Source organism: Toxorhynchites rutilus, chromosome 2 (assembly GCF_029784135.1).
Source record: "Toxorhynchites rutilus septentrionalis strain SRP chromosome 2, ASM2978413v1, whole genome shotgun sequence".
Lineage (NCBI taxonomy): Eukaryota > Metazoa > Arthropoda > Insecta > Diptera > Culicidae > Toxorhynchites > Toxorhynchites rutilus.
In genome coordinates, this window is record NC_073745.1 from 202,732,558 (window position 1) to 202,759,931 (window position 27,374).

At 38.5% G+C, this 27,374-nt stretch overlaps 1 protein-coding gene and 1 long non-coding RNA gene across 3 annotated transcripts in view; one reads left to right on the forward strand and one right to left on the reverse strand.

Moving 5' to 3' along the window:
• The window catches only part of LOC129767191 (paramyosin, long form), a 46,747-nt gene extending 23,323 nt beyond the window's left edge, over window positions 1-23,424 (reverse strand). The window contains exons 1-2 of the mRNA XM_055767834.1: window positions 23,051-23,424; window positions 22,019-22,075 (exon numbers count right to left, since the gene is read on the reverse strand). Of these exons, the coding sequence (XP_055623809.1) occupies window positions 22,019-22,075; window positions 23,051-23,170 (177 nt within the window). The 5' untranslated portion in view covers window positions 23,171-23,424. The remainder of the gene's footprint in view (window positions 1-22,018; window positions 22,076-23,050) is intronic.
• Window positions 3,947-4,999, forward strand: LOC129767192 (uncharacterized). 2 transcript variants are annotated; one of them, XR_008741488.1, is made up of 3 exons: window positions 3,947-4,195; window positions 4,248-4,341; window positions 4,398-4,999. It is a non-coding gene; the product is annotated as an uncharacterized LOC129767192 (long non-coding RNA). The 2 variants fall into 2 exon arrangements; XR_008741489.1 differs by having other exon boundaries at window positions 4,076-4,195; window positions 4,252-4,341.
• Window positions 23,425-27,374: the final 3,950 nt, after the last annotated feature.

Genomic DNA, 27,374 nt, shown 5'->3' on the forward strand with positions numbered 1-27,374 from the left:
AAACAATTGAATAACTGTAAAATATTAGGCGTTATCTAAACGCCCTAACTGCCTCGTTTTGATTGGCCCGATTTACGGTTTCCCTAACACAGCCATCAAAAACAAGCAGCCTTGAGGAAATCGGCATTGCAAATACATGAAAGTAGGGGGACTTTTGTTCTCACCGAAAAATGTTCCCTAACACAGACTTTAAAACCAAGCAGCGATGGAGAAATCGGCATTGCAAACACATGAAAGTATATGGGAGGTTTTGTTCCCACCGAAATGTGTTCCCTAGCAGAGATTTTTAAACCAAGGTGCCTGAAGGGAATCGGCATTTCAATTTAGAGGCGAATGAACTGCAAAGTTTAAAGCCTCTTAAAAACAAAGAAAGAAAGAAAGCATTTCAAATTCATGCAAGTCAGGGGTATTTTTGTTCCGACTGAAATATGTTTCCCTAAAACAGACTTCAAATCCATGACATTTGGGGAGATTGGCATTGCAGATACATGTAAGTCGGGGGTATTTTTGTTCCGACTGAAATGTGTTTCCCTAACACAGACTTCAAAACCAAGGTTTCTGGGGAAATCGGCTCTTCAAATAAATGCAAACAGCGAGTACTTTTGTCCTCGCTTGCCTTTGTGCAGACTGGAATATGTCTGTTCTAACACGATCTTCTAAACCTAGGAACCTGGGAAAATCGTACAGACACTAGAAGCAAATGAACTTTCCAGTTTCCAGCAAATTCGCGGTTCGAGAAGTACGTACACTTGAGAGATGTAATATTCAGAGGGAAATGTAAAATAAAATAATCGTTTGATGATTCTTCCGTACATATATTTTGTCTTAGGTATCATACCAAACGTAAAAGGTCTGTCATTAAATTCACTTGTAACGAAGAACATAATCTATCACAATGCATGAATTGACCTTACATGGCATTATACAATCTTTTTACTCACAAAGCAATTATATTGAATTCAATTGAATTTGGAAACCGTTTCATTCAATCAAGAATTTAATCAATACAAAAGAATGATCGCTGCGTTAAGATAGTCCCACGTCAACCTTGCGGTTATATTATAGATATAACCCACCCATTTTTCATTCTTTAAAGATAATTAGTATACAAAGTATACAAATTGAACAAAGTATTAGAGATATGCATTACAGTCAATGCATTACATATCATAGAGGCGTTGATGATTAGTGGCCAGCTGCATCCCAATAGATCTATCTATTTATCAAACAATCGGTTTTAGGAACTTTGTACTCTTATCAATATGTGTGGTAGGTTCAATTATTCAATTTTTGGCTTCGCATTGTTTTCAAGCGCAAAAAAATTAATGTTGCATTTCCAACTGTCAAAACAAGGGGTCTTCTGAAGAATATTCATAGGTTTGATATCAATTTACATGTTGTGCACCTTTTATATCACACCTTTCATATCAACTGCCACTACAAATATTTCTATCAAATCTTATTACTACTATTATTATTTTAACAATGTCCTATATAACTTATGCGCTCTTGCTTTGGCCGTGTTTTTTTGTTTATCATCTTGATAGAGTTGACAGTCCGGCTTGTTTGTTGTCTGCTCTGTGTGTGATATTCTTGCTTCCGACATTTCTAACGGAAAGGTTTGGTTTTCACACGATTCTGGCTTCTTAGCAGTCGTCAGACGTTCCCCGAACTCTTTGACAACGTTTGTCACATTCGATTTGGTAATTTTCAGTGATTTGAACGAGTTTGGAACTTTTGGAACCGTATTGTGCGGGGATTTTTCCAATCTTTCTATCTGGAATTGGAATTGTCCCGAAGATGCTTCTGAAACCGTTTGGGGTGCTGAACATCGAGCATAACTTGGCCGGCATTCAAAAGTCCATCATCCTTAGTATCTGTGCGATTATCTGACAATTACTTGGTCAGAACTATGACAGGACTAGGACAGCATGGGTGCATTGTGCTATAAACTTTCAGCCTTTAGAGCTTTCGTCATTGTTTGGCGTATCGTAAGTTTTGCTACGAAGGGGACGTGTGCCCCTTTTGTACTAGGAATACCTTTTCTGGACAAGTGACTTTTTCCTATTTTAGAATATTGTTCGATGAAATGTATAAATTTGTGTTAGTGGTGTAGGATATTTATTGTGTATAACCAGACCCTGGCTCAGAAAATATGATCCGCGAATCAAAATTGTGCCGTCAATTTAGCTGTCATCGCCAAGCTAATCGGTGAAGTCAAGACGATTCTATGGTTTATAGAACGACCGTTTGGTTGACAGGTGGGTTTCAATTTTTTCAATAAATGTGAACGAAGAATATACGAGGGTCACTATTTATATTTCGGGAATTGGCAACACTGATGTCATGTGAGTCCATCTGACGGTTCCATCGTAAAGTTTTACATTTTTGACGATATACGTACTCAGAACATTTTGTCATACGGACGCTATTTGCTTATTTTATATTTAGTCGAAAGTTTGGTCTCGGCAAAAAAATGGAACTGAATCGTGAACATTTTCGTGCGATGATTTTTTATGACTTTCGACGTGGATTATCACAACAAGTGTGCGTCAATCAACTTAATTTGACTTTTGGCGATGAAGCTCCATCAAAAACCACTGTGTATCGCTGGTATAGTGAATTCAATCGTGGTCGTAGTTCGCTGTCCGACGAGTTTCGTGAAGGTCGTCCAAAATCGACTGTAGTGCCAGAAAACATCGATGCTGTGCACGAAATGATCAAGCAAGATCGTCATGTAACCTATTGTGAGATTGAGGCATCCCTAAGCATTAGTTCCACCACCATATATGCGATTTTACATGAACACTTAGTTGTGCGAAAATTATGTTCACTTTGGATCCCACATAATTTGACAATCGCTCAAAAAAAAAAGGCTCGTGTCGATTGGAATAAATGCTTTGAAAATTGATTTAAACGCATGCAAAAGTGTATCGATCATCGTGGCGAGTACTTTGAAAAACAATAAAAATATATTTGCAGCCTAACTATTTGTTTTTCTTCCTATTCCCGAAATATAAATAGTGACCCTCGTATTCCGCAACTGCGAACTAAGTTTGATGAGTTTGTAAATGATAATTGGCTTGATATTCTCGAGTGCAAATGAACTAATGTCTTCTAGAGACAATATGTATTCAGCCCGCTTGAAATTCTCCAGAATTTGAAGTAAAAGTCGCTTTGTTCATTCATTTTGTTCAGTCGCATTTTCATTCTATATACTTGTGGATTTTCTTGGAAAAGCGAGCGAATGACACTTCGACGAAAGTCCTACTTCTTTCGACGATACTATCGGTCAATAGTTAGAACTTTATGGAAATATTATCTCTCAAAAATTCACATACGCTATAATACTGAATTGTCTTCACATATTTCATAATGTCTTCAAAATGTCTTCACAAAATCAAATGTCTTCACAGTGTCTTCAAAATGAAGACATGTCTCAAAACCTGGCATCTCTGCAGTGAACGCAAATTGCATTTGCGACTCGGACATGTTTGACGCTGTCACATGCTGTGTATTAGTAGGGGAACCGCAGGTAATACGGACAGTGGGGGTAATATGGACAGGTGGTTCATTTGTATGGTTAAATTTTGAATTTCAGATTTCTGTTAATGAGAAAACCTTCTACATGTTATTCTATAATATTTAAGCCACCCTATGGCAATGAACACTGATAAAAAGTGGAAAAGGGAAAAAAACCGAAAATCATACATAATTCCGCGTGTGGACGTAATTTTAGCTGCTCCGATATTAAGCATTTTGAGTGCTTTAATATCAAAATTCAACTCGCTGATGGTTATATTTCGGTTTGTGAAAAGTGAATTCATTTTTGAGTGGGAAATAATTAAAATAATTATTGAAATAATTGTACTGGTGGTGTGAAACGGACGGTTGCCAGTTAGAGTGAGATGGACTGTGAAAAGTCTGTTTAATCTATCTGTTAGAAACAACACCGCAGGGAACACGAGCAGCCTCGTCGGAAAACAGAACCACTAAAACGTCAAATAGTAGACATGTCGAAAAACGAGCTACAACTGACTCTCGGACTAGTCAATTGTCAAATAGGCAAAAAACATGAAAGGTTCATGGTGGAAAGTACGTGGTTAAAAATCACAAGTTAAAAGAAAGTTATTCCTAAATTGATTATACTAGTTAAAATGATAGATATATTTAGTGAATTTGTCGAACTACAGCCGTGAGTAATCTCATACATAATTTGAATATTGTACCTAATTAAAATGATAAAGACAGGACACAAAACGGATTAAAACGAACAACACGTGGGTTAAGATTCGCAGATAAAAGGCAGAATATCTATTGCAGGAGGAAGAGAAACTAAATGTAAAAGGATAAATCTATTAAAAATATGAATTTAATTGATAAATATATATTTGTAGCTTTGATCTACTAACAGCGAAGTTGATCCAAAGAATTTCTTTCCGTAACCCAAACACTATCCCTAAGGAATAAATGGAAATCAAATCGCCAAATGTGGACTGTTTAGAAGCTGACTGAAACAAAAGCAAAATAGCTGAGGGCCTGTCCGTTTATTCTGCTGAAAAGCACGATATCACTTCTAGGTGGATTAATTCGATTTTTTAATTATTTAATGAACATTCGGGATGAGTTCGGGACCTATCTCACCATGGATGGCAACGACTGGCAGGGCACTTCGTATTTTACTTCCCGCACGAAGAAAGTGAGCTCCGAAGTGAAGTTTGTTTCACACACCAAGTTCCCCAAGAAGGTGCTGCTGTGGCTGACAATCAGCGAGAAGGGGATGTCAAAGCAGCTCTTCTTTAGTTCCGGACTGGCTGTGAACGGGGGAATTTATAGTACGAAGTGCCTGCCGGAAGTTGCGTTATTCATCAAGAAATACCATAAGGGCGAAGACGCGGTGTTCTGGCCGGATCAGTTGGAAAATATTAATACTGATTGTCTATTTTTTTTATTTCACGACAAAAATATATTATTTTCTAACTTTACATTTAACTTTTAGGAGACCAAACATGTCAGTTACGTTAATGAAATAAATTGAATTGAAAAAAATGAATTGAATTAAGAAAAATAATTGTTTGTTTTTTAAATTTTTTTTTTCGTCGGTGGTCATTGCCTTGGCTCTCCATTCCTCGGTATGTCAAACACAACTATGAACACATGAGTCACGAACTTTGTACTTGTTTATCGAATGACGATGCGCATCGTTACTTTCGGCAGCATAAACATCAAACACACTTCCGATCAAATCGTTTCATTCGTTCTATCGATCACATTCGATCGCATTCGATCGATCACATTCGATCGATTTGATAGATCGTTAAAACATTTAAACACACTATCAATGAATTGATTATTTTTTATTTAACAAACAACATATCCACTAGCTATAATTTATATGGCAGAATAGCGTTTGCCGGGTCAGCTAGTAATAAATATTTCGAGGATTGGATCAAGCGCTGGCATAAGTGCGTTGCAGTCGATGGGGAGTACTTTGAAGGGGACAATATTGATATTAATGTGTAATCTTGTGTTTTTAATCCTCACTGGGGTATGCAGCAGTTATATGGGTACCATATTACCAAAACAACAAATGTATAGTCAGAAGTGCAATGCACTACTTCAGAATCATTTACTTCTGTTTTTGTATCAAAAACACCGTGATAATTTGGTAATTTGGCATCAATTCATAACATCCGAAAAGTCAAGGCATGGTTTATTGAATGGGGGCTTCAGATTCTGGACCGGTCAGCTTGTTCAACAGATCAAACCCCTATCAAGAACTTATGAGAAGTGATCTTACGAGTAGTAGATGCTCCTTACAAGCAGTATGAGTGATTTGAAGAGCTTAAACGAGCAGTATCCTCTGCGTAGAACGAGATACACACTACAACATGGTGCAACTTAGTCAAAACCACCCCGAATGGGTTATTTGATCTGATTGCGAACTTAAGACGACCTACGAATTAGAAACTTATTGTAATTTATGTGAAATCGAAGTTAATTTCGTAAAGTTAATGTTGTAAAGTTTGAACACAACAATAAAGTTCAAATGGCCAGTCTTTTAAATGAAGATAGTTAGTATATCCTACACTATATACTTCAATCCAACCGACTTCTTACATATCTCTGGAAACTCAGAAAAAATGAGTGGTTCTATAGATGTGAAACGCAGTGTATATTAATTAGAATAACAGCCATTCCATGCCAAACCGATATAGTAGTTCTCAGATTTTCGTGAAAATTGGTAGTTTTGTTCTTTATCGCGAAACATTTGACCCGTATTTTTTCTTTTTTCATTAGGGTGACCATTTCCATTTTAGGGTTGTCCAAAAAATCAACTTTTTTTTCTCTTTTTTCCAAAAATGACTTTTTTTTTAAAAAATCATAACTTTTGAAATTCTAAACCGATTCAGATGATCGACATATCATATTAAGGCCAATCACCTGGTCTTTTTTGAAAGAATACTATACCTGCAGAAAATTCGAATTTTATTGATTGTATAGATTTTTTATTTTTTTCATAATCGCGAGACCAAAGGCGCTATATTTTTCTATATTTTTTCTGGAAAGCTGAGGATTTTTCACATAACATATGTCGAAACCAGAGAGGCGTTTTGCTTTCGTTCTTGAGTTATAATTTTTCAAAGTTAACCGATGGTTCGAATTGGCTTCAATTTGATATGTTGATCATCTGTATCGGTTCAGTAGTTCAAAAGTTATGAATTTTTGAAAAAAGACATTTTTGGAAAAAAGAGGAAAATGTTGAATTTTCGGAAAACCCTAAAATAGAAATGGTCACCCAACTGAAAAAATAAAAATAATACGAGTCTAATGTTTTGCGATAAAGAACAAAACTAATACTTTTCACGAAAATCTGAGAACCACTACATCGGTTTGACATGGACAGTTATGATAAGTTATATTGTTGTTAAATGTAAGGATGTATTGCATATTTTGTTCTGTGTGCATCATTAGGATTTTAATTATCTGTTGATGTTGAATGATGAGAAGGTTTTATGCACATTTAAGGAAAAAATGCTTGAAAAAGCAACACTTTAACGGGCTTTTCCCTCCTCCAATAAATAAATACACAAATAAATAAATACATAAATTTCCTGAAAAATTCCGGGAACTTTTTGATCAAGGTGATATGCGGTTAAACAATTTCAACAACGTGATAAGAAAACGGTACGTAAGAAAAAAATTTCTGGAAAAGAATAAAAAAAAAAATAAATATATACGTATCTTCTGTTTCTAACCACTTGAAGAACATCATTCTGGATGATGACTAATAACGTAATAAATAGAAACTGAGCCTATCCAAGGCGAGCTCGAAAGATGAATCGAAAATTCGGACACGAACAAATGAAAGAATAATCCGTTTCACATAAGCGGCCGAAATCCGCGCCTGTGTTAAATATTTGGTACAATTAGTAACACGTGCCGCTGCCAAAGTCATATATCGCGAAAGAATGTTCCGCATGCGTGTTTTTTCAACGCGCGTGTGTGTTTATTCCCGGTTCAGGTGAGAAAAACTTGTTTGCCTAGTAATTTTCTTGACTATTTTTTGCCACACCTGGTTCGCGGAAAAAACGATCAAAGGATCTCGCGTATGCGCAATCGATGTGTCGGTTTCGAGCTGATCGGAATAAATATAAACGCTTCATTGTGATATGCATATTGTTATAACAAACTTGCAATGATCGTCTTTCTTTTGTGACCAGTGATGTCTATGTTTTCGATTTTCAGGATCATGTTTTGGCACACTTCCTGGAATATAAATGAGTGCTCATCTTTTTTTCGGGAAAAACTCAAACAGAATAAGGGTATCCTGAATTTTATATTTCATTTTCGCCGCCTTTGGCAAATAATAGTTGGCAACGCTGTTTGGTTACAATTGATGGATGGATTGGAAATGTTGAAAGGATAATGTTTCGGAACCGATTACACTTGAAAGTGAAATATTTATGTTTTTCATATTAACTGTCGAAAACTTGCGGGAAACCGAATAAAAACAAGCCACCGTCTCTTTCTAAGCGAAGATATTTGACAAATATCTATTTTTAGGATTCGCTTCATAAGAGCCAGGACAGGCAACCACGCAATGGCGACCAGGAACGCCGTCTCGTTGGCCGCGAGGTAAGCGCACCGAAGTGAAAAATCGTGAATATAAAACACATTCAATGAGTGATGGCGAATAAAAATAAACTTTTCGAAGGCATATTTTTCCATCCCATACGGGTTAAGTCGTTACGGTAATTTTTATTTCTCTGTCCGAAATTCTCTTTCTAGAAAAAAAATTGCAGGCGCGAACGTGAATCAGTATTTTTTTTTAATAGTTTTTGTGATTCATCTGTCGTAGTCTAACGTTTGAAGCAGAGTTTGGCTGCATACATCCGCGATTCCACCCACACGCGTAATATTGCAACGATGCTCCCTTCCCACCGAACCGACCGCGGTGGTTGGAATTTTTCAGGAGCGCGAATATTCTTTTCGTGCACGCGACACCTCCGACTCGGGTTGGAAATCACCGGTTCGAATAATTGACTCAGGATTCTTGGTTGCGCCAAATTCAACCGCTATACGATCTGTGAAAAGAGGAAGTTCGCGGTGAAAATCGATTTGCTGCAGGTTTTATGGCTCAGGGCATATATTTTTCAGAAATATATGCCCTGAGCCAGCATCTTGAGTCACAACGAACCGGCGTACCGACAGAACACACGGCTTCGCGGGTTAATTATTTTTAGTCAGTGTACGAGGTTCTTACACATACCTTGCGATTTTCATTTCGAACGTGGGTGAATCTGGGGTCCGACTCAGCGAGCATTGAGGAGCTGGGCGCGATGATGTTTGTTTAAATTTCCTGGCCGACGATGACATGACACACGGCAGCAAATGATATAATTTCAGTAATCGTTTTATTTTTCTTTTGCGTTTCGCCATAATTTCATAATATTCACTTTATGTCTGCGTTGATGTCATTCTATCTCGTAATCAGGTTAGGGATCGTTACTTCAAAAGAGATCGTTTTCCGAATCGTGAATTTGAATGTACGGAGTGATTGTGGAAGTTGATGGATGCCATCCCTGAAGTTCAGAGGTGGACGCCCGTGATTTACGCATACGCGAGTGGAAAGTGGATTGATCAAATCCAAGATTTTGCATAATCCGGTGAGCTCCGTCGGGAAAAAGACCAAACACGCCAATATTTTTGCAACACCCTTTCCCTTACCCTTTGCATGCATGTTTTAGAGCCAGAGTAAACATGACTACTTGATCACTTGACCATAAAAAGGATAAAGGGTTGATCGAAGAGGTTGCCATCCTTGTTGAAAGAGGAGAAAACGATAATCCAGCTTTGATTTTGCGTCCTTAGTTGCACACATCGGTTCTCAAAAACTTGAAGATGTGCGTTTTCAATATTCAAAACCTGTCCATATTTTTCCCACAATATGTTCATAATACCCGCATCGTAAACAATGTTCTACTTTTCGGTCTGTAAATCCAGTTAAAAACATTGAAAACATTTTTTGTAGAACATTTGGTCGATTAATTCCAAACACAATATATTGAACTGCAAAACTTTAAGTTTGGGGAAACATGAGTATTCCCCCCACCATTCCTACTTATAAAACCATAAAACTTATTGAAGTTATGTTCTACCATTTTGTCTCAAATTACAAACAGTCTCAAACTCCGAACACTTCATTTTTAAATGTAAATTTACTGAACTTTAATGTTATAAATAATTGAACAATGAAAACCCTGAGACTCTTTATGGTATAGGCTTTTACAAGTATCATGTATTTACAAGTATCGATACTGCCTATAACTTATAATACTGAGCATTTGCAAAAAGCGACTGTCAAAACTAGCGATAAAATGTTTGCGTTACTAACTCGGAATTTGAATCAAGTTTCGAAGCACAATATGCGAATCTTTGGGAGTATAATATTTTTCCAGAGAAGAATAGCTATTTGGCTTTAATTTGATATATCAATCATCTGAATCGGTCCAGTAGCTCAAAAGTTATGATTTTTTTTAAAATTGGATTTTTGCTGTTAGGAATTTGAGACAAATGTAAGGTAAATGATTTTGGTTTGTCTAGTCGAATATATGATCATGGTTTGTCCACTGTTTTGAGTGCTCTAGTTCAGCGCACCTGTTTCAAATTAGGTATTCGAATATTTCAAAACGTATAAATAATATTGTCTTCTTCATGATTTACAGTGGTTTTATAGTATAGTTTTACGTGAATCCGTAAAACTATACTATAAAACCACTGTAAATCATGAAGAAGACAATATTATGTTTTAAGAGATTATAAAATCAAAATTCTATTGGTGTCAATGCGCCCCTCACTTGAGCTAACTTTTAATCAATCACCAGATGATTATTTGGCACGTATTCAGACTTTTTCTGGATTATAACACTTACAAATATTGTAAGCATCATGCTTGCACACCATTTGTATCAGATTTACATAGCTAAATCATGTAATTAACGCATTTCGATGACCTCAATTCTGATCATGAGTTGTCCAATTCACTAATGTTGTTTTGTCCACATGATTTCTGTGGCAACAGCTTGGCGCGCTGCAGTTTGTTTGTTTTTTTTTGATGCCCTTCACGCATAGCAGAATCAAAGTTTCTCTGTGTTGAGTGTTTTGAGATGAATACTTTTAAAATGCCCAAGAAAAAGCAATATTCTGAAGAAAGCCTAACTTATGAATTGATCAATATGATGACAGTAAACTAAAGCAATGAGGAATGCAACATCTACTCGAAAGTTCGAATTTTTTCTTTCAAAAATGGTAATCTAAAACCAGTCAAACCATGATCGTTTTTTGGACAAACTATGATCAGAGGTGGACAATCCATGATCATAATTTCTATTTGACGAAAATCGTTAAAAACATAAAAATTTTAATAATTTCAACGCCTCATGGCAGTATTAGCAACTAGAGACTTGGGGGTTTTCAACAAACCACAACTCGTATTGATTATATATGATTTCCATGAAGAAAAATCGATTTGCATTTACTTGTTGAGTGAAAACACTCTAAATCGGACAAACCAATATCATTTACCCTACTTTTAAATTCGATTTTTTTCATTCAAAAATGTTGATTTCAAAACCGGACAAACCATGATCATTTTTTGGACAAACCATAATCAGAGGTGGACAAACAATGATCATAATTTCTCTTTGGGGAAAATTGTTAAAAAATAAATATATGAATAATTTCAACGCCTTCTGGTAGAATTAGAAACTAGAGACTTAGGGCTTTTCAACAAACCCAAACTCGATTATGTGTGGTTTTCATGATGAAAAATCGATTTGCATTTACTAGTTGCTTGAAAACACCCTAAATTGGTCAAACAAAGATCATTTATCCTAATCAAACACATTTTTAGTTTTTCACCATGAATTTGTATTTGTTAATCAATTTTATGGTGTACAAATGAAAGAAAAGGTATCCGAAAATCACATTAATTTCGTGAAAAAGTACCATTCTGAGTAATGAGAGTGTTCGTAATTTGAGAAAAAACGGTATGTAATACAACATGATAAACCAAATATTAGCGTTACGTAAATCGTCCAAATTTGAGCGCTAATTTATTATTGTAATTTTTTGATGGATATACGATTCTTTGCCGCAATCGAATTGGACACTCCTGCACATTCTATTACAATATACAGTGTCGGACAAAACATCAATACCACTGCTTTAGCAAAAAAAAATAACACAACTTTGCGAAAAAATAATCCAATCCAGTGCTTCAATCCATTTAAAATAATTTATTGGCATTGTCCTAAGATATTTATAACATCTGTAGTTAAAACAATAGTCATTCGTTAAAAATACGTTTTAAGTATACCTAACAACTGAATGACGCTAAAAATTTTTGGATCAGTTCGGTTGTGTCGGGAATGTTTTTTCAACCGATTTTTGAAGAAAATGGATTTTTTCTCGGTGTATTAGGCTGTCAAAAAAGTCCTGCGGTATTTCCGCGAGGTGTCGTTGTAAGCGCGTAGTTCTAGTTGCATTCATTGTATCGAGTCATACTATAGCTTGTTGGAAAGGTATTTTTGCGCGATATAATATAGTCCTTGACAATGTTTTGTTGGGTTAAGTCGTTCGTGAGTTATAGTGTCACAAATATGGAGCAAAATAAAGAGAAAATCCGACATATTTTACAGTACTACTATGACAAAGGCAAAAATGCATCTCAAGCTGCCAATACAATTTGTGCAGTTTATGGACCCGATACAGTTTCCATTTCCACCGCACAACGATGGTTTCAACGTTTTCGTTCTGGTGTAGAGGTCGTCGAAGATGCGCCACGCTCCGGAAGGCCTGTCGTCGAAAATTGCGACAAAATCGCTGAATTAGCCGAGAAAGACCGGCATAGTAGCAGCGGTAGCATCGGCCAAGAGCTGGGGATAAGTCATCAAACCGTTATTAACCATTTGAAGAAGCTTGGATTCACAAAGAAGCTTGGATTCACAAAGAAGCTCGATGTATGGGTGCCACACACGTTGACGCAAAAAAACATCTTTGACCGTATCGACGCATGTGAATCGCTGCTGAATCGCAACAAAATCGACCCGTTTCTGAAGCGGATGGTGACTGGCGATGAAAAGTGGGTCACTTACGACAACGTGAAGCGCAAACGGTCGTGGTCGAAGCCCGCTGAAGCGGCTCAGACGGTGGCCAATCCCTCATTAACGGCCAGGAAGGTTCTGCTGTGGGATTGGTGGGATTGTCAAGGAATAATCTATTATGAGCTGCTTCCCTATGGCCAAACGCTCAATTCGGACCTGTACTGCCAACAACTGGACCGCTTGAAGGTAGCACTCATGAAGAAGAGGCCATCTTTGATAAACAGAGGCCGCATTGTCTTCCATCAGGACAACGCCAGGCCACACACTTCTTTGGTGACGCGCCAGAAGCTCCAGGAGCTCGGATGGGAGGTTCTTTTGCATCCGCCGTATAGTCCGGACCTTGCCCCAAGTGACTACCACCTGTTTTTGTCCATGGCGAACGAGCTAGGTAGTCAGAAGTTAGCCACAAAAGAGGCCTGTGAAAATTGGCTATCCGAGTTTTTTGCCAATAAGGAAGCGAGCTTCTATAACAGGGGTATTATGAAGTTGGCATCTCGTTGGGAACAAGTCATCGAACAAAACGGCGCATATTTGACTTAAAACAGATGATTGTAACTAATTTTATGAACAAATGAAATTTCAAAAAAAATACCGCAGGACTTTTTTGACAGGCTAATATGTAATCCTTGAATGATATGAAAGCTATCTTGAGCTTTCCGGTTGCACAGAGTCCCGCCCAAACCATGCACGAGCTGCACCAAAATTCCTGGTTGAAAAATACTGTTCCTTTTTCCGTAAATCTCGCCAGTACCCGTTGAAACCATCAGGAGCATCCAAATTGAACTTTTTTCCGTCAGTGAAGATAACCTATACATTGAAGAACTTTTCGTTATGGTATATAGCAAAATGTATTCCTTTGGAAACATTCTTTGTCACAACATACCATGTTCCACTGTCGGTTCATGTGAGCTTTGTCAAAACTCAGACGTCTTACGATGTGAGATGGTGTAAGATGGGGAGCTTTAACCATTTAAGCTCTCTTTATGTGAGGATTTTTCACCAAAATTTGACAAATTGTCACGTGAGCAAAATTTAAATTGAAATTTTGCTTTATTTGCATAAATAAATTTGAGGTATTCGAAACGGTTCTAGCTATTTCCCGCTTATCACGGTTAGAGAGCTTCGATTTACGTAGAGCTCTCAATTCTTTACCATTACCCTGAGCATTCGCCAAAAAATTGAGCACTACTTGATGGCATCGTCCAATCCGACGAGGAATTTCTCTGATACCAACATTTTCTTGGTGAAATGCATCGATTTGTCTTTCTTCTCTCTCCGTGAACACGTTTCCTTTCGGTATTTTCCAGATTTATTGATCAAAACAACTAAAACAACGGAAAATATAACTGGTCTTATAGAAACTTGACACTCGAAAAATACAAAAATATTCGTTTACGCTCAACGCTTGCACACACACATATGAAAATCACGCAGTGTATGGTAGTCACCAATACCATATAAATTGAAACGTTGTTTGTTTACAATGACACAAAGCAACAGGATCATCACCTGGTCTTATATAAGTTGGACAGAGTGTAGTACATTAACAACGCATTAAATTAATTTAAACTCCAGTTATTCTCTGACCAATTCTTTTTGAAAGATTATGCCTACAATTTGATCCAGGTTTCAAACCGACTAGCCTCTATTGGAAAGATTAAAATTTTCCGATGAGTCTCTGTAAACACTCTGAGCCCTGCGGCAATCCTTGTGGACTAACACCGCCTTTTTTGCGCCAGGACCGTCAGTAAACTTTTCGAGATTGCCGGCATCATATGATAAGTTTTTAATCGGTCCTCTAGCTTGATCAGGTCTCAACACACGAATTTCACTGTTTTACGATAGTAGTGTATAAATAACAGTAGACATTTGCCGTAAGAATAAAACGCACAAAGAAATTCGAGAAAGGACAATCGAAAACTGAATACTTGGACAACTTCAAATCTCTCATCTTTCTTGCAGTTATCCCAATTCTTTTGCAAATATAGAGTGACCGCAATTACAACACAGTAGCGCTGCAGGAGGTGTCCTGTAAAGGTTCGAAGGCAGGATCGTTTCAGGGTGGTTTTAAGTATGCAGCACGCGCAGCCATGCCATAGCGAGTGACTTGACAAAACATGTAACGATATGTGCAGCTGGTAAAGATAGGCTCATAGCGGAGTTCTTCAAGGGATGTCCAGGTAAACCAAACGGACCAATTTTTTACTCTGCGCCAGGTCCTTCAAAAGTGCCGCGAGTATCAAGTCTCTACCTAGCCGCATATGATACCATCGACCGACGACATCTATGAAGTATTATGTACTAGCATGCCTTTATTTCTTCGTCAAAAATAAATTCTTCCGACTTGCCAGAGACTTGGTCACGCGTGTTCTGGAGCTTGCACTCAGAATGCATTCAAGGCGTATTATTTGGCATAGGTATCTCAACTAAGTATTTATAAAAAAATTACGCAAGTAATATTACGTTGAGACGGCGAAAGTTCCACTGGAAACGATAAAGCCATTCAAGAGAAGATGCCTTTAACTTACAAGACTGATTCAGGCAACGATGAGCGGTGTACGGATATCAGGTGATCTGTCCGAATCGTTCGAGACACACAGAGGCTCGACACACTTGAGATTCGATGGACTCTCTTGCCTGTTCTTCAACGTGGTGCTGGAAGTGGCTATGCGGAGAGCCGGCTACAACATTCGGGTAAGATTTTCAACAAAACCAGTCAGTTTATCCGCTTCATCGATGACGTAATCGTGCTAGAATTCTTATTGGTAGTAATGTTATAGTCGACAGCGACGATCCCGAGGTGGCCCACCAGTTTATTTACCTTGGCACAACGATCAAAAATAGTAGCAGTGAATTTCGAAGACGCCTACTGCCGTTCTACGCATAGTTGTCCCATGTTCCAAAATCAGCAACTGGGAAAAACCCCCTCACTGAATCAATCAAGCTTGATTACGGGTTTAAAAATTCATGGTGGGACTGTTATGCCTAGAATATCAACATGGGACAATTGAACTTGATGTTGTTTTTTGACATACTGAGAACAAACAATATTTTTTTTGTGGTTTTTCAACATCGTTTTATGAAGAAAGGAGTGATTTGCAACACCTTCGCAAAATATGAATCTCATTGTTATTAGGCATTCGCTAACAAGGTGTACACGTGTTTTGTTAAAGTTTTTCTTACTTGTTTGAGAATTAGTTCGTTTTTCCAAACCAGAAATGAGTGCATTAGCCCTGCTGAAAGTGTGAAATGAAATTCTTGCACTTGAACCGATTTATTCGATATGGATCTACAAAAATACATGGTGGGACAGTTATGAATAGAAAATCAACATGGGACAATTGAACTTGACGTTGTTTTTTTTTAAAGCTGGGAACAAACTGTATGTTTTTTTGTGTTTTTCCGTAAGATTATGCATAAAAACAACGTTTTATGAAGAAAGGTGAAAATCGTCAAAAAGTAACATGGGACAACTATGCGTAGAACGGCAGCATAGTCAATGGAAGTAGTGCCAAATGTGAGTTCCACAAATCCCTAAGGTCCAACAAACTCCGACCTTGTACAAAGTGTATCATGTACAAATTCCTGATACGACCGGTAGTCCTTTATGGAAATGAATCATGTCCGATGCTCGAAGAACTTTGTGCTTGTGATACACCGTCACTGGATGCTGACGAACCCAGTATACTGAAAGTCGCAAAGGTTGGTCAAGTGCAATGGACGGGACATGTTGCAAAATTGCCGGACAGCAGCCCGGAAAGAAGGTGCTCGCATAGAATCCGGTGGGAAACAGGACTTGGGAAGAATAGATGCATCGCGGGGTTGGAGAACTACACCTATGGACCGGGAATATAGACGAAAGATTCAGAAGATAATCTCTTAATAGGATGTACTATCATTGTGAATAATTGAACAACATGTCTGAATTAGAGAAGGTTTCCGTAGCCTAGTTGGTTGAGTGTCCGCTACTAAGCGGACGATCATGAGCTCATAACTCAGGGCCCCTCAACTGACCATCTTAGTGTGTTATCCTAGCAACTATGTCCAGCAAAAAATCATCATGTGTCGGTAATCCCAGTCCCTAACCGCTCACATTTTCGGTCTGCTGCATCGGTAATTGGCACTATTAATAACGCAACAAAGGAAGCCTCATATCAACAGCCCCGCTGTGAACAGCCCAACTGTGAACATTCAAACAATAGCAATATTCTTTCGCCGAAAAAAAGGCGACATGTGTTGTACATCGATAAAATAGGAATTCTCTTGCGCCTAAACGGTTACTGTGTTATAGATAAAACAAATGTTTATCGATAGATAGCGATACTCTTAAGCCTCAAAATAGTAACAGTGTAATATACAACAAAAGTTATCTTAAGATAAAAAATGTACATGAATGAATTCGGCTCTGTTACAGCTGAATTGCTAAATGAGCCTAATAAAAAAAAAAGTTGGGATAAAAAAAATGTCTGAATTATCGCTATAGGATTTGTAATCCGGCGTTTTTGTACATAGCGCGTAACGGGTGTTCAATAAAAAAAATGAGAATGATTCCAATACCTTTCTGTAAAAAAAGAAAAGAGCGTAATTTTGTTTTCCTACCGAGAGAATCGCTCTCTGGGCTCCCTTGAAACGGGTTGCTCATTTCTTTTCGCTCGGGTCAGTTCGATCGAAGATGGCGTCAAAACAACAAGAGCTCCGCGAGCGTTTCTAAACCAGAGCTGCAATTTGTCATTGTCACTGCATGTATTTGGGCTACTATGACGACCATTGCAACATTACCACCAAACGACGTGCAACAAAATATAAACCGACAAAACAAATTCCTCACTCTTCGATACTAAATAGTTTGTCAGAGTGTGTTGACGACCAATGCATGTTGCAAGTCAGTGCCATATGATCGTCAAGACGGGAAATACTATGCCACTTGATGTAATGGAAGTTTACACGTTTACCAGGGTACATTTGTTTACGTTGGGCTACCTGAATACCATTCTTACACGTTATCGCGTGTTCGACATAGTATTTACTTCAGTAAATACCGGCAACAACAACCGGAACGAAAATCGAACCTTTGCTCGATGAGAATAAAATACAGTCTCCGACAATCATCAATTCGATGCTGACAATTTTACCGCCTACTTGGTCGGTCAAAACGTATTGACGAAGCTAAGTAACAAGCAAATTGTTGCATCGTACTCCGTCAGTCACCATTTGACCAACATTTTTGTCAGTAGGATGCGACTAACGTGGCTCGTCAGTTGTCAGTGACATTGATGAAAAAATGCAGCTCTGTTCTAAACGCGTGATAGTCATAGAAAAAAGTTTACAGTAGACCACTTTCAGGACAAAAATGTGCTGGGGAGCACTGTTAACCGGATCCTGGCATCCCGGAACGTCGAGCGGTAGTGGCCATCCGGCGAAGGTTATGACGAAAAAGAAGAAGGAATCTCTGAAAAAGCTGTTCGACAACAATGGGATTTTAAAGTCCTGTTTTAGCAAGCCGAACGGACTTTCCATCAACCAGAAGGCGTACCAGGAGGAGTGCCTGGAGCAGATAATGGTTCCGCTCTTAGATGAGCGGCATCATTGTGATGGGAAGTACGTCTTCTGACCGGACAAGGTGTCTTCCTCTTACGCCAAGAAGATGTTGATGTTACCCAAGGAACGGAACCCGACCAACTTACCCCTGTGTCAACCTATCGAGGATTTTGCTGGCTCTCTCAGTGCCGTGGTGTATAAGAATAATTGGTGGACTACGGACACCAAGCCGCTGACCACGAGGATCTGGAATTGCATCCGGAAGATAGATGTCAGTGCCGTTCAGCGCTCTTGTGAAGGCATCTCCACCAAGTTGCGCCGTACGGCTGAGGCCCCTTTGCCAACATTCACTGACAATCGTTATGTTTTCATTAAAAATACTGGATTGCATCACTAAAGAAATTCTCATTTTTATTGAACACCCGTTACATTGCGAGCAAACTTTAGAATATTTGAAGCTGCTCAGAGGAAGAGATTCACAGCTTCAAAGCAATTCAGTCTGGCTTGAATCGAGGAATTTAGCTAGTAGCAGGTCGAGACATTTTTCAATGATCTGTCCGAGGAGAAAAGTGCGACAAAATCTTCTATACCGCCAATACAACATTGCTGAAATAGCTATGTCGAGAGCTTTTAACAACCAATATAAAATTGCATCTGGCACCGGTAAGAAAGCTATTGCAAAAGTCAATTCGGATGGAATTGGTGGATTGACCACGGCAGTATTCAATGACAGCTTTTCCCGAATTCAACCCATTTTAAAAATTGGTATGTTTTGTGAGTCGTGATTCCACTGAGTCAACACTAAACGGAAAGCCGTTGAAAAAGTTTGCGGAGTTACACCTACGCCTCATTGATTGAATCAAATGTATAACTATATTCGACGTAAGACTGCTCATAAAATTTTGTGTTAATGCCTAGATACGACATTCGTTAACTTTGAATCAAAAATACATATGAGTGAGAGTTTTTAACGGCATTTGAGCAGCTCTCACGAGAAAAAACAATTAAGTGCGTCAACTCACAACTATGAATGAGACATGGGTTTATCACTACGATCTTCAACTGTTACAACAAAGGAGGGATTCTTTGCGAACTTTTCAATCGGCTTAGTACTACGTGTTCATGGGTGACATAGTATCCAGCGAGTTCCATGTAGTATTAAGTTGGGTTCGAAACCACAGTTTGTTTTCTAAAAAAATCCGCCTACAATCATTTGTTACACGTGCAGCTTGCGAAGGAAAAAAAACATTGGAATTTCATGATAAGTGTGACGCTGATCACTCGGACGTTGTGGCCATATAAAATAAAGTTTTTCTTATAGATCGATCGAACTTTCATTTGAATTTGATATTATATGTCTCCGTTATATGAAGTCACCCTGCATTTTTCGGAAGAGCGAATGTCCTTCACTTTTCATAATTAAGTGATTGTCACAGTACCGCTCCATGTTTTTCATATGATTGCAAGCATATCCTAGATGGATATGGCCTGACATTATGAGCTACATAAGTTGTTGTTCTGCTACTCCAGATTTTGGTTATGAATTGAAACCTATGAGAGTATTACATCCAGTATTACAGATGGCTGTCAATAGAAACAGTTGTTGAGAGGGTTCTTGATAGGTATGATGTGGTAAACTATATTTCACATTTCTGTCATATATCCTCGAACTTCAGAATACCATGAACAAACTTTTTCATGAAAGCTGCAAATTTTTCATTCCAGAAGAAGTACACATATGAAATTACCGAAGTTTGCAGGACGTGTTTTTTGGAACATCTGCTTTACTACTTCTCAAAAAGTATGTAAATAATAGCAATAAATTCTCAATAATCTTCTACTTTATCGCTAAATGCAGATTAAGTGCCATTGAAATGCTCATTGTACAATATGATTACGGATCACTAGCGAGTACATAAATAATGTTGTGTACACTATGTTTGCATGGAGTGGAACTAGTAGAGCCACAGTGATAGACATTCTTTTAGCTGCTCTTAAAAAAACTTGAAACACTTACAAAACAACTAGGAATGTTCTTTTTATCGGGATACTTATTTGCTGTAGTGAAAGTATATTTAAGTCCCTTTTATTGAAAGGACGTGCGTTACAATCACACACACACACACACAAGGCGGCATTGGTGGATATAAACATTCAAACGTCGTTTTTTCCCGAGACATACGTTTAGTCGCAAGGCATAAAAATCGAGTTTTCGCATAATCACCAAGCCTTTATCTGTGTTTTTTGAAAAAAAAATACTTGGGGATGTTCAATTTACAAGATAAATATTACACGTGCAACGTAAGAAGTTGGTCAGATTAGTGATTTACGTAGAATTTAAAGGAATAGCGAAAGGTATTCCATTGACAGAAGAGGGGAGGAAAATAATAAAGATATTCAGTGAGCAAAAGTTCACAGAATATCTTCGCTCGATCGTAACAAAAATTGGCCTATCTGAGAAAGTGGTATGGAATGCCAGAAATATGGGATATAACGACCAACAAATGGGAACACCAACGTTACTTTGCGTCTTAAAGGTCAAATGAGACACGAAGCAACCAGGAAACGATGTCTTGCTCATACATTAAGGCAGAATCGGTTGTTCCAGTAACGAAGAGGCATATTGCGCGCATCTTGAATGAGTCACCAAACATCATGTGGAAGAAACCTTAAGCGAAGGCGAAACTGACCGTCACCCATAAGCAGAACCATTTCATTTACGCCCGGCAATACATGGAATGGAAACTAGAATGGAGAAATGTTGTATTTTCTGGCGAAAAAAGTTCCATTTGGATGGTCCGGACTGTTACAGTTGCTATTGGTACAATTTAAGTCAACGGCATTTCCAACGGCGTTTCCAATCACAACAAGCTCATTTGTTTCATTTTCACCCGAATGAATTCCGAAAAGTATTTTCAATTACTGGAGAACGTTTTGATTGGCCATATTGAGAATAACGGTACCGAGGATGTCTTTTTTTCAGCAGGATTATGCAGGATCCACGTTTCCAAGCAATCGAAGGCATGGTTTGCCGAGAAGGACATTCCACTTCTTGAATTACCTGCTGGCAGTCAATTGCAATCCCATAGAGAACCTATGGAGAATCTTGGCCGAGATGGTCTATGCAAATGGATGACAATTTGACAACATTTTCAGTCTCATGGCAGTAATTCAGGAATGTTGGGCTATAATCAATATGGCAACAATTTAAAAGCTGTCTGACTCGATGCCAAATCGAGTTTTCAAAGTGATGCGAAATGGAGGTGGACATACTGAATATTAGTTACCGATTGGACTCGAAATTTGCCGCACAAATTTTCTTTTATTGAAATTTTAGGATGCGGCTAAACGAATGTCCACCCTGATTCCACATATTTGAATTACTTAGAAAACAAAAAGTGAATTTATACATTTTTTCAGAATGAATTCGATGAAAATAAACAATAATCGTCTTTTATGAGCAAAACTGTACAAAGAATTGACTTATTTTTAAAAATATTGAGGAGAAATAGGGTGCGGCTAAACGAATGTCTACCACTGTATGTAATCAGGATGTTAATTTACAGCAACAAACAGCTGAACGAATGTTTACTGAAAATGCGAATACCTTCTGATTACCGTGGTATTAATATCAATTCATAATATCAATGTATTTACACGGTGAATTAATTTTATGTTGAATTTTTATGTAGAAACACCACTAGTTTCTAGGGTGTTGATACTTTTATAACAATGAGGGTTGGCTATTCCAACCTTAAATTTTAGTTACATTATCGGAGTGATGTTGTCCTGCAAAAAAATATCAAACTTACCCTCTGACGGAGACCGCGCTCCGACTCCAGATCTTCCTGCAGCAGGCGGATTTTGTCCTGTAAGGAAGCAGAGACAAGACGTGAATCATAAAACAGTCATCCATTCGTCGTTACATTCGGCGCACACTAAGCAACTTCCGCGATTTCTACATGATTTTATGACACTAAGAGCTTCTCTCGCGGCTAATATTTTCGCCATGACGCAACATTAAGTCACTTTCATTTTCATCAACAGTCCATGAATAATACGCTCGTATTTTTTTCCCTGCCCGTCTAGTCTGTCCACATATTTTTTCGCACACGAGTCATTGCTATGCTTATGACCATCGTTTGGGTTCTCCTGTCACTGTTTCACATTTTCACCGTTCGTGGCGCATTGTTCGCTATGCGGAGATATGTTTTTCTTTGATCATGCACACTTTTTCCGAGATTTTTCTCGAATTTTGCACACACAAACACGCAACGGTCGACTCTGGGAGTTGGCCAGAAAGCAGCATTTTTGCTCGGGATCGCGAGCCGTTGTCAGCAGTTTTAGCATTCTAGATGCGACCTTTTCGCCGAACGGTAGTTAGAGTGTTTTTTGGCGTGTGCAAAGCGTGGGTTAGCTAGGACCTGTACGGGGGGGAAGAGCTCTGGGAAATAGTTCGAAAGAATGAACGTTTACACCACAGCCACTCAGCCAGTTGCTATTTCAGGTGCGTTAAACGTCGCTTGTTGCCATTGATAATGAAGATGGAGAGACGGGGGCTTCGAACGGCCGCCACAAACTCTTGGTAGGAATTTGTGTCTTTGCCTGTCTTTGACCGGGAAATTCTAAAGTTAGCGCGCACGAAATTATGCAACGGCAATGGGGTTCATCTCGTAAGAGATGTGACATTTTGGGAAAGGGGGTGGACCCTAGACTTGCGAGTGATTGTCTTTTGATGTGTTATTTCGAATGTATGTTACGAAAACTTATGTAATTATTGAACTGATCGCTAGCGAATGGGGATCTAGTGTAAGTGTTCGAAAGTCTGTAACTGAAAAACTCACCTCGAGCCTGGACAAGGCACTCAAGTCAGCGCTGTACTCGATGCTGACATCAGCGCTTCCACCGCCAGTGGATTTATACGTATACTTGGACGTTTTCGTTGTTACGGCTGACGACGACATTTTCGAAGTCCTTTTTGGGAATTTTCACTAGCACAGAAAAAAATTCCACCACTCAGCAACGGCACAAAAGTTTTTTTTTTTGAATTCGATTCCCCGTTCCTTTTTTCGCCTCCAGGAAAAACTCAAATTCACTTTCCACCGGCAGAGCTAAGGATCAATCCGCTCAGAACACCGAATGAACCGACTGTTAGGAGCACACTATATGCCAAAGATTTCATAAATGCCGGAGCAAGGTTGGTGATCTACTAATTCGGAAACGGCTCTCCGTGAGTTGGTGTTGAACTGCGCGATTCAGACACACATCTCACCGAATGTCGTCAGGCTCGTGCGAATGTGTGTGCGAGTGGAAAATCATAGAACTGCACGAGATTCACTTCTTTGGCGAACAATTTTTTGGTTGATTTTCATTGAAAATTTCACCAGGTTTCCCGAGTTTGCGCACACGGTAAGCCTGTGGAGTTGAATTCGTGAGAGGAGCAAACACCGCGTGTCACGCAAACAACCGAATCGGGTCTTTGGTTGCACGTTACTCGGTTTAGTGGACGTGTGTTGGCACTATGGCCATTAGTGCGTGGTATGTCGATCGATGGAAAGTCCACATTGAACCGCATTGCGCACGCATCCTCAGGCAAACCAGGAGGAAGAGCGAAAGTGTCAGGCAAGTCAGGTGGGTTAAAATTAGCACAACACGGATTGTTTTGTCGTTTTATAAATATACGTGGTTTAGTCATCTACCACGTTTCTCCTATGCAAAATGGCCAAGGGTTGTTGGAGTATGTCGGGAATCGCCATGCACCCCCTCATGATCGAACGTTGTTTGGTTTTGAAGGTATTCGCGAAAACGATATGATGTGTACAGAATTCAATAATGCTCATAAGGTTATAATGAATAACTGATTGCAAACGTTTTGTTATGACTCGACATGTATATCTAGACTTCTCCTGACAAAAATGTAAGCTTTCCAAAATGATCTTCACTGTTTGGTTTTCTATCAATTGCGTTAGTGAAGAATTGCCTAGCGGCAATTCACACCATTGCATCGTCACCTCTGGTGTAATTTAAGGTGGTTGTCTCGACCCATTCCACTTGTACATGAGTTGTGTGAGTTTTGACGAAGAGGCCCTCGAATATAGGTCAGTTCATGTAGCATCAGTGACACCAAAAATTTATCGTTTTGCAATATAACTTCATAAATATATTCGCTATTAAAATGTTATTGGAATTTGATCCATATTGGCTTGCTGGAGTATATTTTGTGTGATTTAATTTTATTAGGTGCCTTTGTGGTGAAGTATGAAACCAAAAACCGTTTCACACACACTATTTTCAGTCAGGTTGGAATATGAATCATGAACAAAACAATGCACATGTATCAAGCGGGGGTGATTCAGTGTGAATCATATTCGAATTAACAAGTTCTGTGAAAGATTCAGTAATATTTGTCTGCAGAAATGTTCCATTTCACTTTTATTTTCATATATGAAATTCAATCTCAAAGCATATGAATAAGTCGATGTTTTTTTATTTCTCCGAAACCCATTGGCGGATGTTCGAACCGAATCTGAATCCATGGAATTGTTGTAGCTCCAATTTATTTCGCTCTACCTCAGCCCACCTTAGTTACATATAACGCCCAAGCTGGTGCGAAGTGATCGAGGTTATTTCTACGTGCACACACGCACACACCCTCAGCTTTACGGTGGCCACCTTCTTGTTATTTTAGAAAGATTTTCAATTATTGCTACAATGTGAAAATGTCTAAAAATAATGATGAAAACTCTCGCGCCACTCTCTGTTTCTCTCGCGTTAAGTTAATATACTGTTAAGTAGCCCAAGCAATATGATGCCTCTCGAGTCTTTATATAAGCGCACTTTCGAAAGCACTAAGAAACTCTGTGTGCGGTGGAGGCGAATGATACATGGTGCTGGTCCATCCTGGAAAAATCGTCGCGATTGAGCATCACATGACATTCTTTCAGCCGCCACTGTGTGTCTCGCAGAGTCCCACATGATCATTCACTCACTCACAAATACAGCCAGAGGTGATAGAATCAAACACGAAATGTAAGAGTGGTTCAATTTTTTTTTTGCTGGCGATGTTTATTACGAAAATTCCATTTGGTGTTTGTTTTGGTGAATATGTGCCGAAGTTAAAAATAGCTATCTACCGACGGAAAACATCGCATACATACCTTCGCGACTGTTGTTGAAATTGTCCGCTTTGCAATTTTCACGCCTCTCGCCGAAGAAGCAGACATTGGATTGAATTATCTGAGTTTCAACGACTCATATCCAAATACTGATAACATAGATGACTCCAAAATTTCTATGTGTTCCAATTGAGGGGCTCAGAAGGAAAGGGGTGTAAGTGACTTGATCGATTTCTCTTCATCAACTTTTTCTCTAGTTAATAACTCAACTGTAAAAATGTTCCAATTTGAGTTTTCTATAGAATCCCAAAGATGAGGTTCTGACCTATCTTCCACATTGTCAAATACAGACGAGAATGTGTTTGCAGCTAAGTTATGACCAAAAGAGAGAGTCGATGTAGAGAAATCGACGATGTTACTTACACCCTTTTTATTTTGAGCCTCTCAATTCTAGAACAACATGTCAAAAGAGTCTATCGTCTTTGATCGTTTCTCTTCATCGACTTTCTTTTTCGATATCCACGGCCTTTCAGACAGATTTTGCTCTAGTTTTGCCATCTAGTTTGATAAACGAGGTTCCCTTTCACACTCCTTATTGTCGAACACATCAGGAAATGCTTTTACCGCTAATGAAAGAGAATGTAGATGAAGAGAATCGATCAAAGAAGATAGGCCCTTTTGACATGTTGCTCTAGAATTGTAAATATTCTAATGCACTCGAAACAGGTTTGATGTTCGAAAACAAGCATTATTACAGTAATTTACATTTATAACGACATGCCGAGGCACCAGTCAGTGTCGCATTGGAGGCAATCTTGACCTATAATTGGACATTGATACAGTGATGACGTCTGGTGGCGATTTTCAATGTGGGGTCATAATTTGAGCACCGAACTGGATGTTTACAAAAATGTCCAATCAATCGTGTCGCATTACAGGTCTGTACAAGACGAGAATTAGGAGATCGATTCCTTATTCCTGAGGAATCTTCCAACTTTTCTGATGAACCTCTCACTAGGTTTTGCACAACTTTTTCCACCACCTTACGTAACTTTTTCCTGGAATTGTCAATGGTTGTATCTTCTCTACCACCAGTTTTAAAACCCCCTTTGATATTCGTTCAGTATTTTTCATTAAATCGCAGTGCAGGACAGTCTGGTATATTTTATAATTTCCTGACAACTTTAATTTTTTTACTTTTTGAGTAGGTCCGATATGGCAGATCATTTAGTTCCAACCAAAACAGTGATTTTAGTAGGTAGGAAGAAGTAATTTTTGAATACATGGGTTAGTGGGGGCAAATTGGTCACCTGCTTGTTTGGTAGTATTATTATTGACTATTGACGCCGTATTGATAGTTTGAAAAATTTAATGAATTTTTATTCACCCTGTACTTCAGTATAGAGGTCGCATATCGAAATATATAAGTAAAAACAGAAATTGCTCACTCGATAGCCATTCGGCCGTAGTTCTGTGCGTATGGTATCTAAGGAATTTCTCGTGAAATTTAGTTTATTCAATCTGATATGTTGGACAAATCATCAGTTTGGACGACTGTTCACATATTCTAGGAGAGGTGACCACACATTTTGTTCAATCTCAGCGATTAATTAGCATAGAAATTACTTTGATGTTTGGGGGCAAAGTGGTCATAGGTGCATAACGACTTACAATGTTATGTTTACTAAAGTTAATATATCTCATCACATTCTGCTCTTGAAGATGTTCCTCTTATGGCTTTGACCCTGGAAAAATATGCCACTCCAACTAAATCAAGCCTATGCGAAACATTGTGTGTTTCTTATAACGTTTTTGTATGCATGAGAAAATTTTAATTGAGACTCTAGGTGAAAAGACCAAGCTTATTTCATACATGTGCCTTAGGGTGGCAATGGATGTATGGGAATAATTTCATCATCGAATTTCAAAAACCGACCATGTACATTTTGTTTATTGGCTCAAAAAATGATCTGTGCAAAGTTTCAGCTCTATCGGACATGATTTAGGGAAGCCTTAAAGCACCTAAAGTTTTGATTTTTTGATCCTCGAAAAT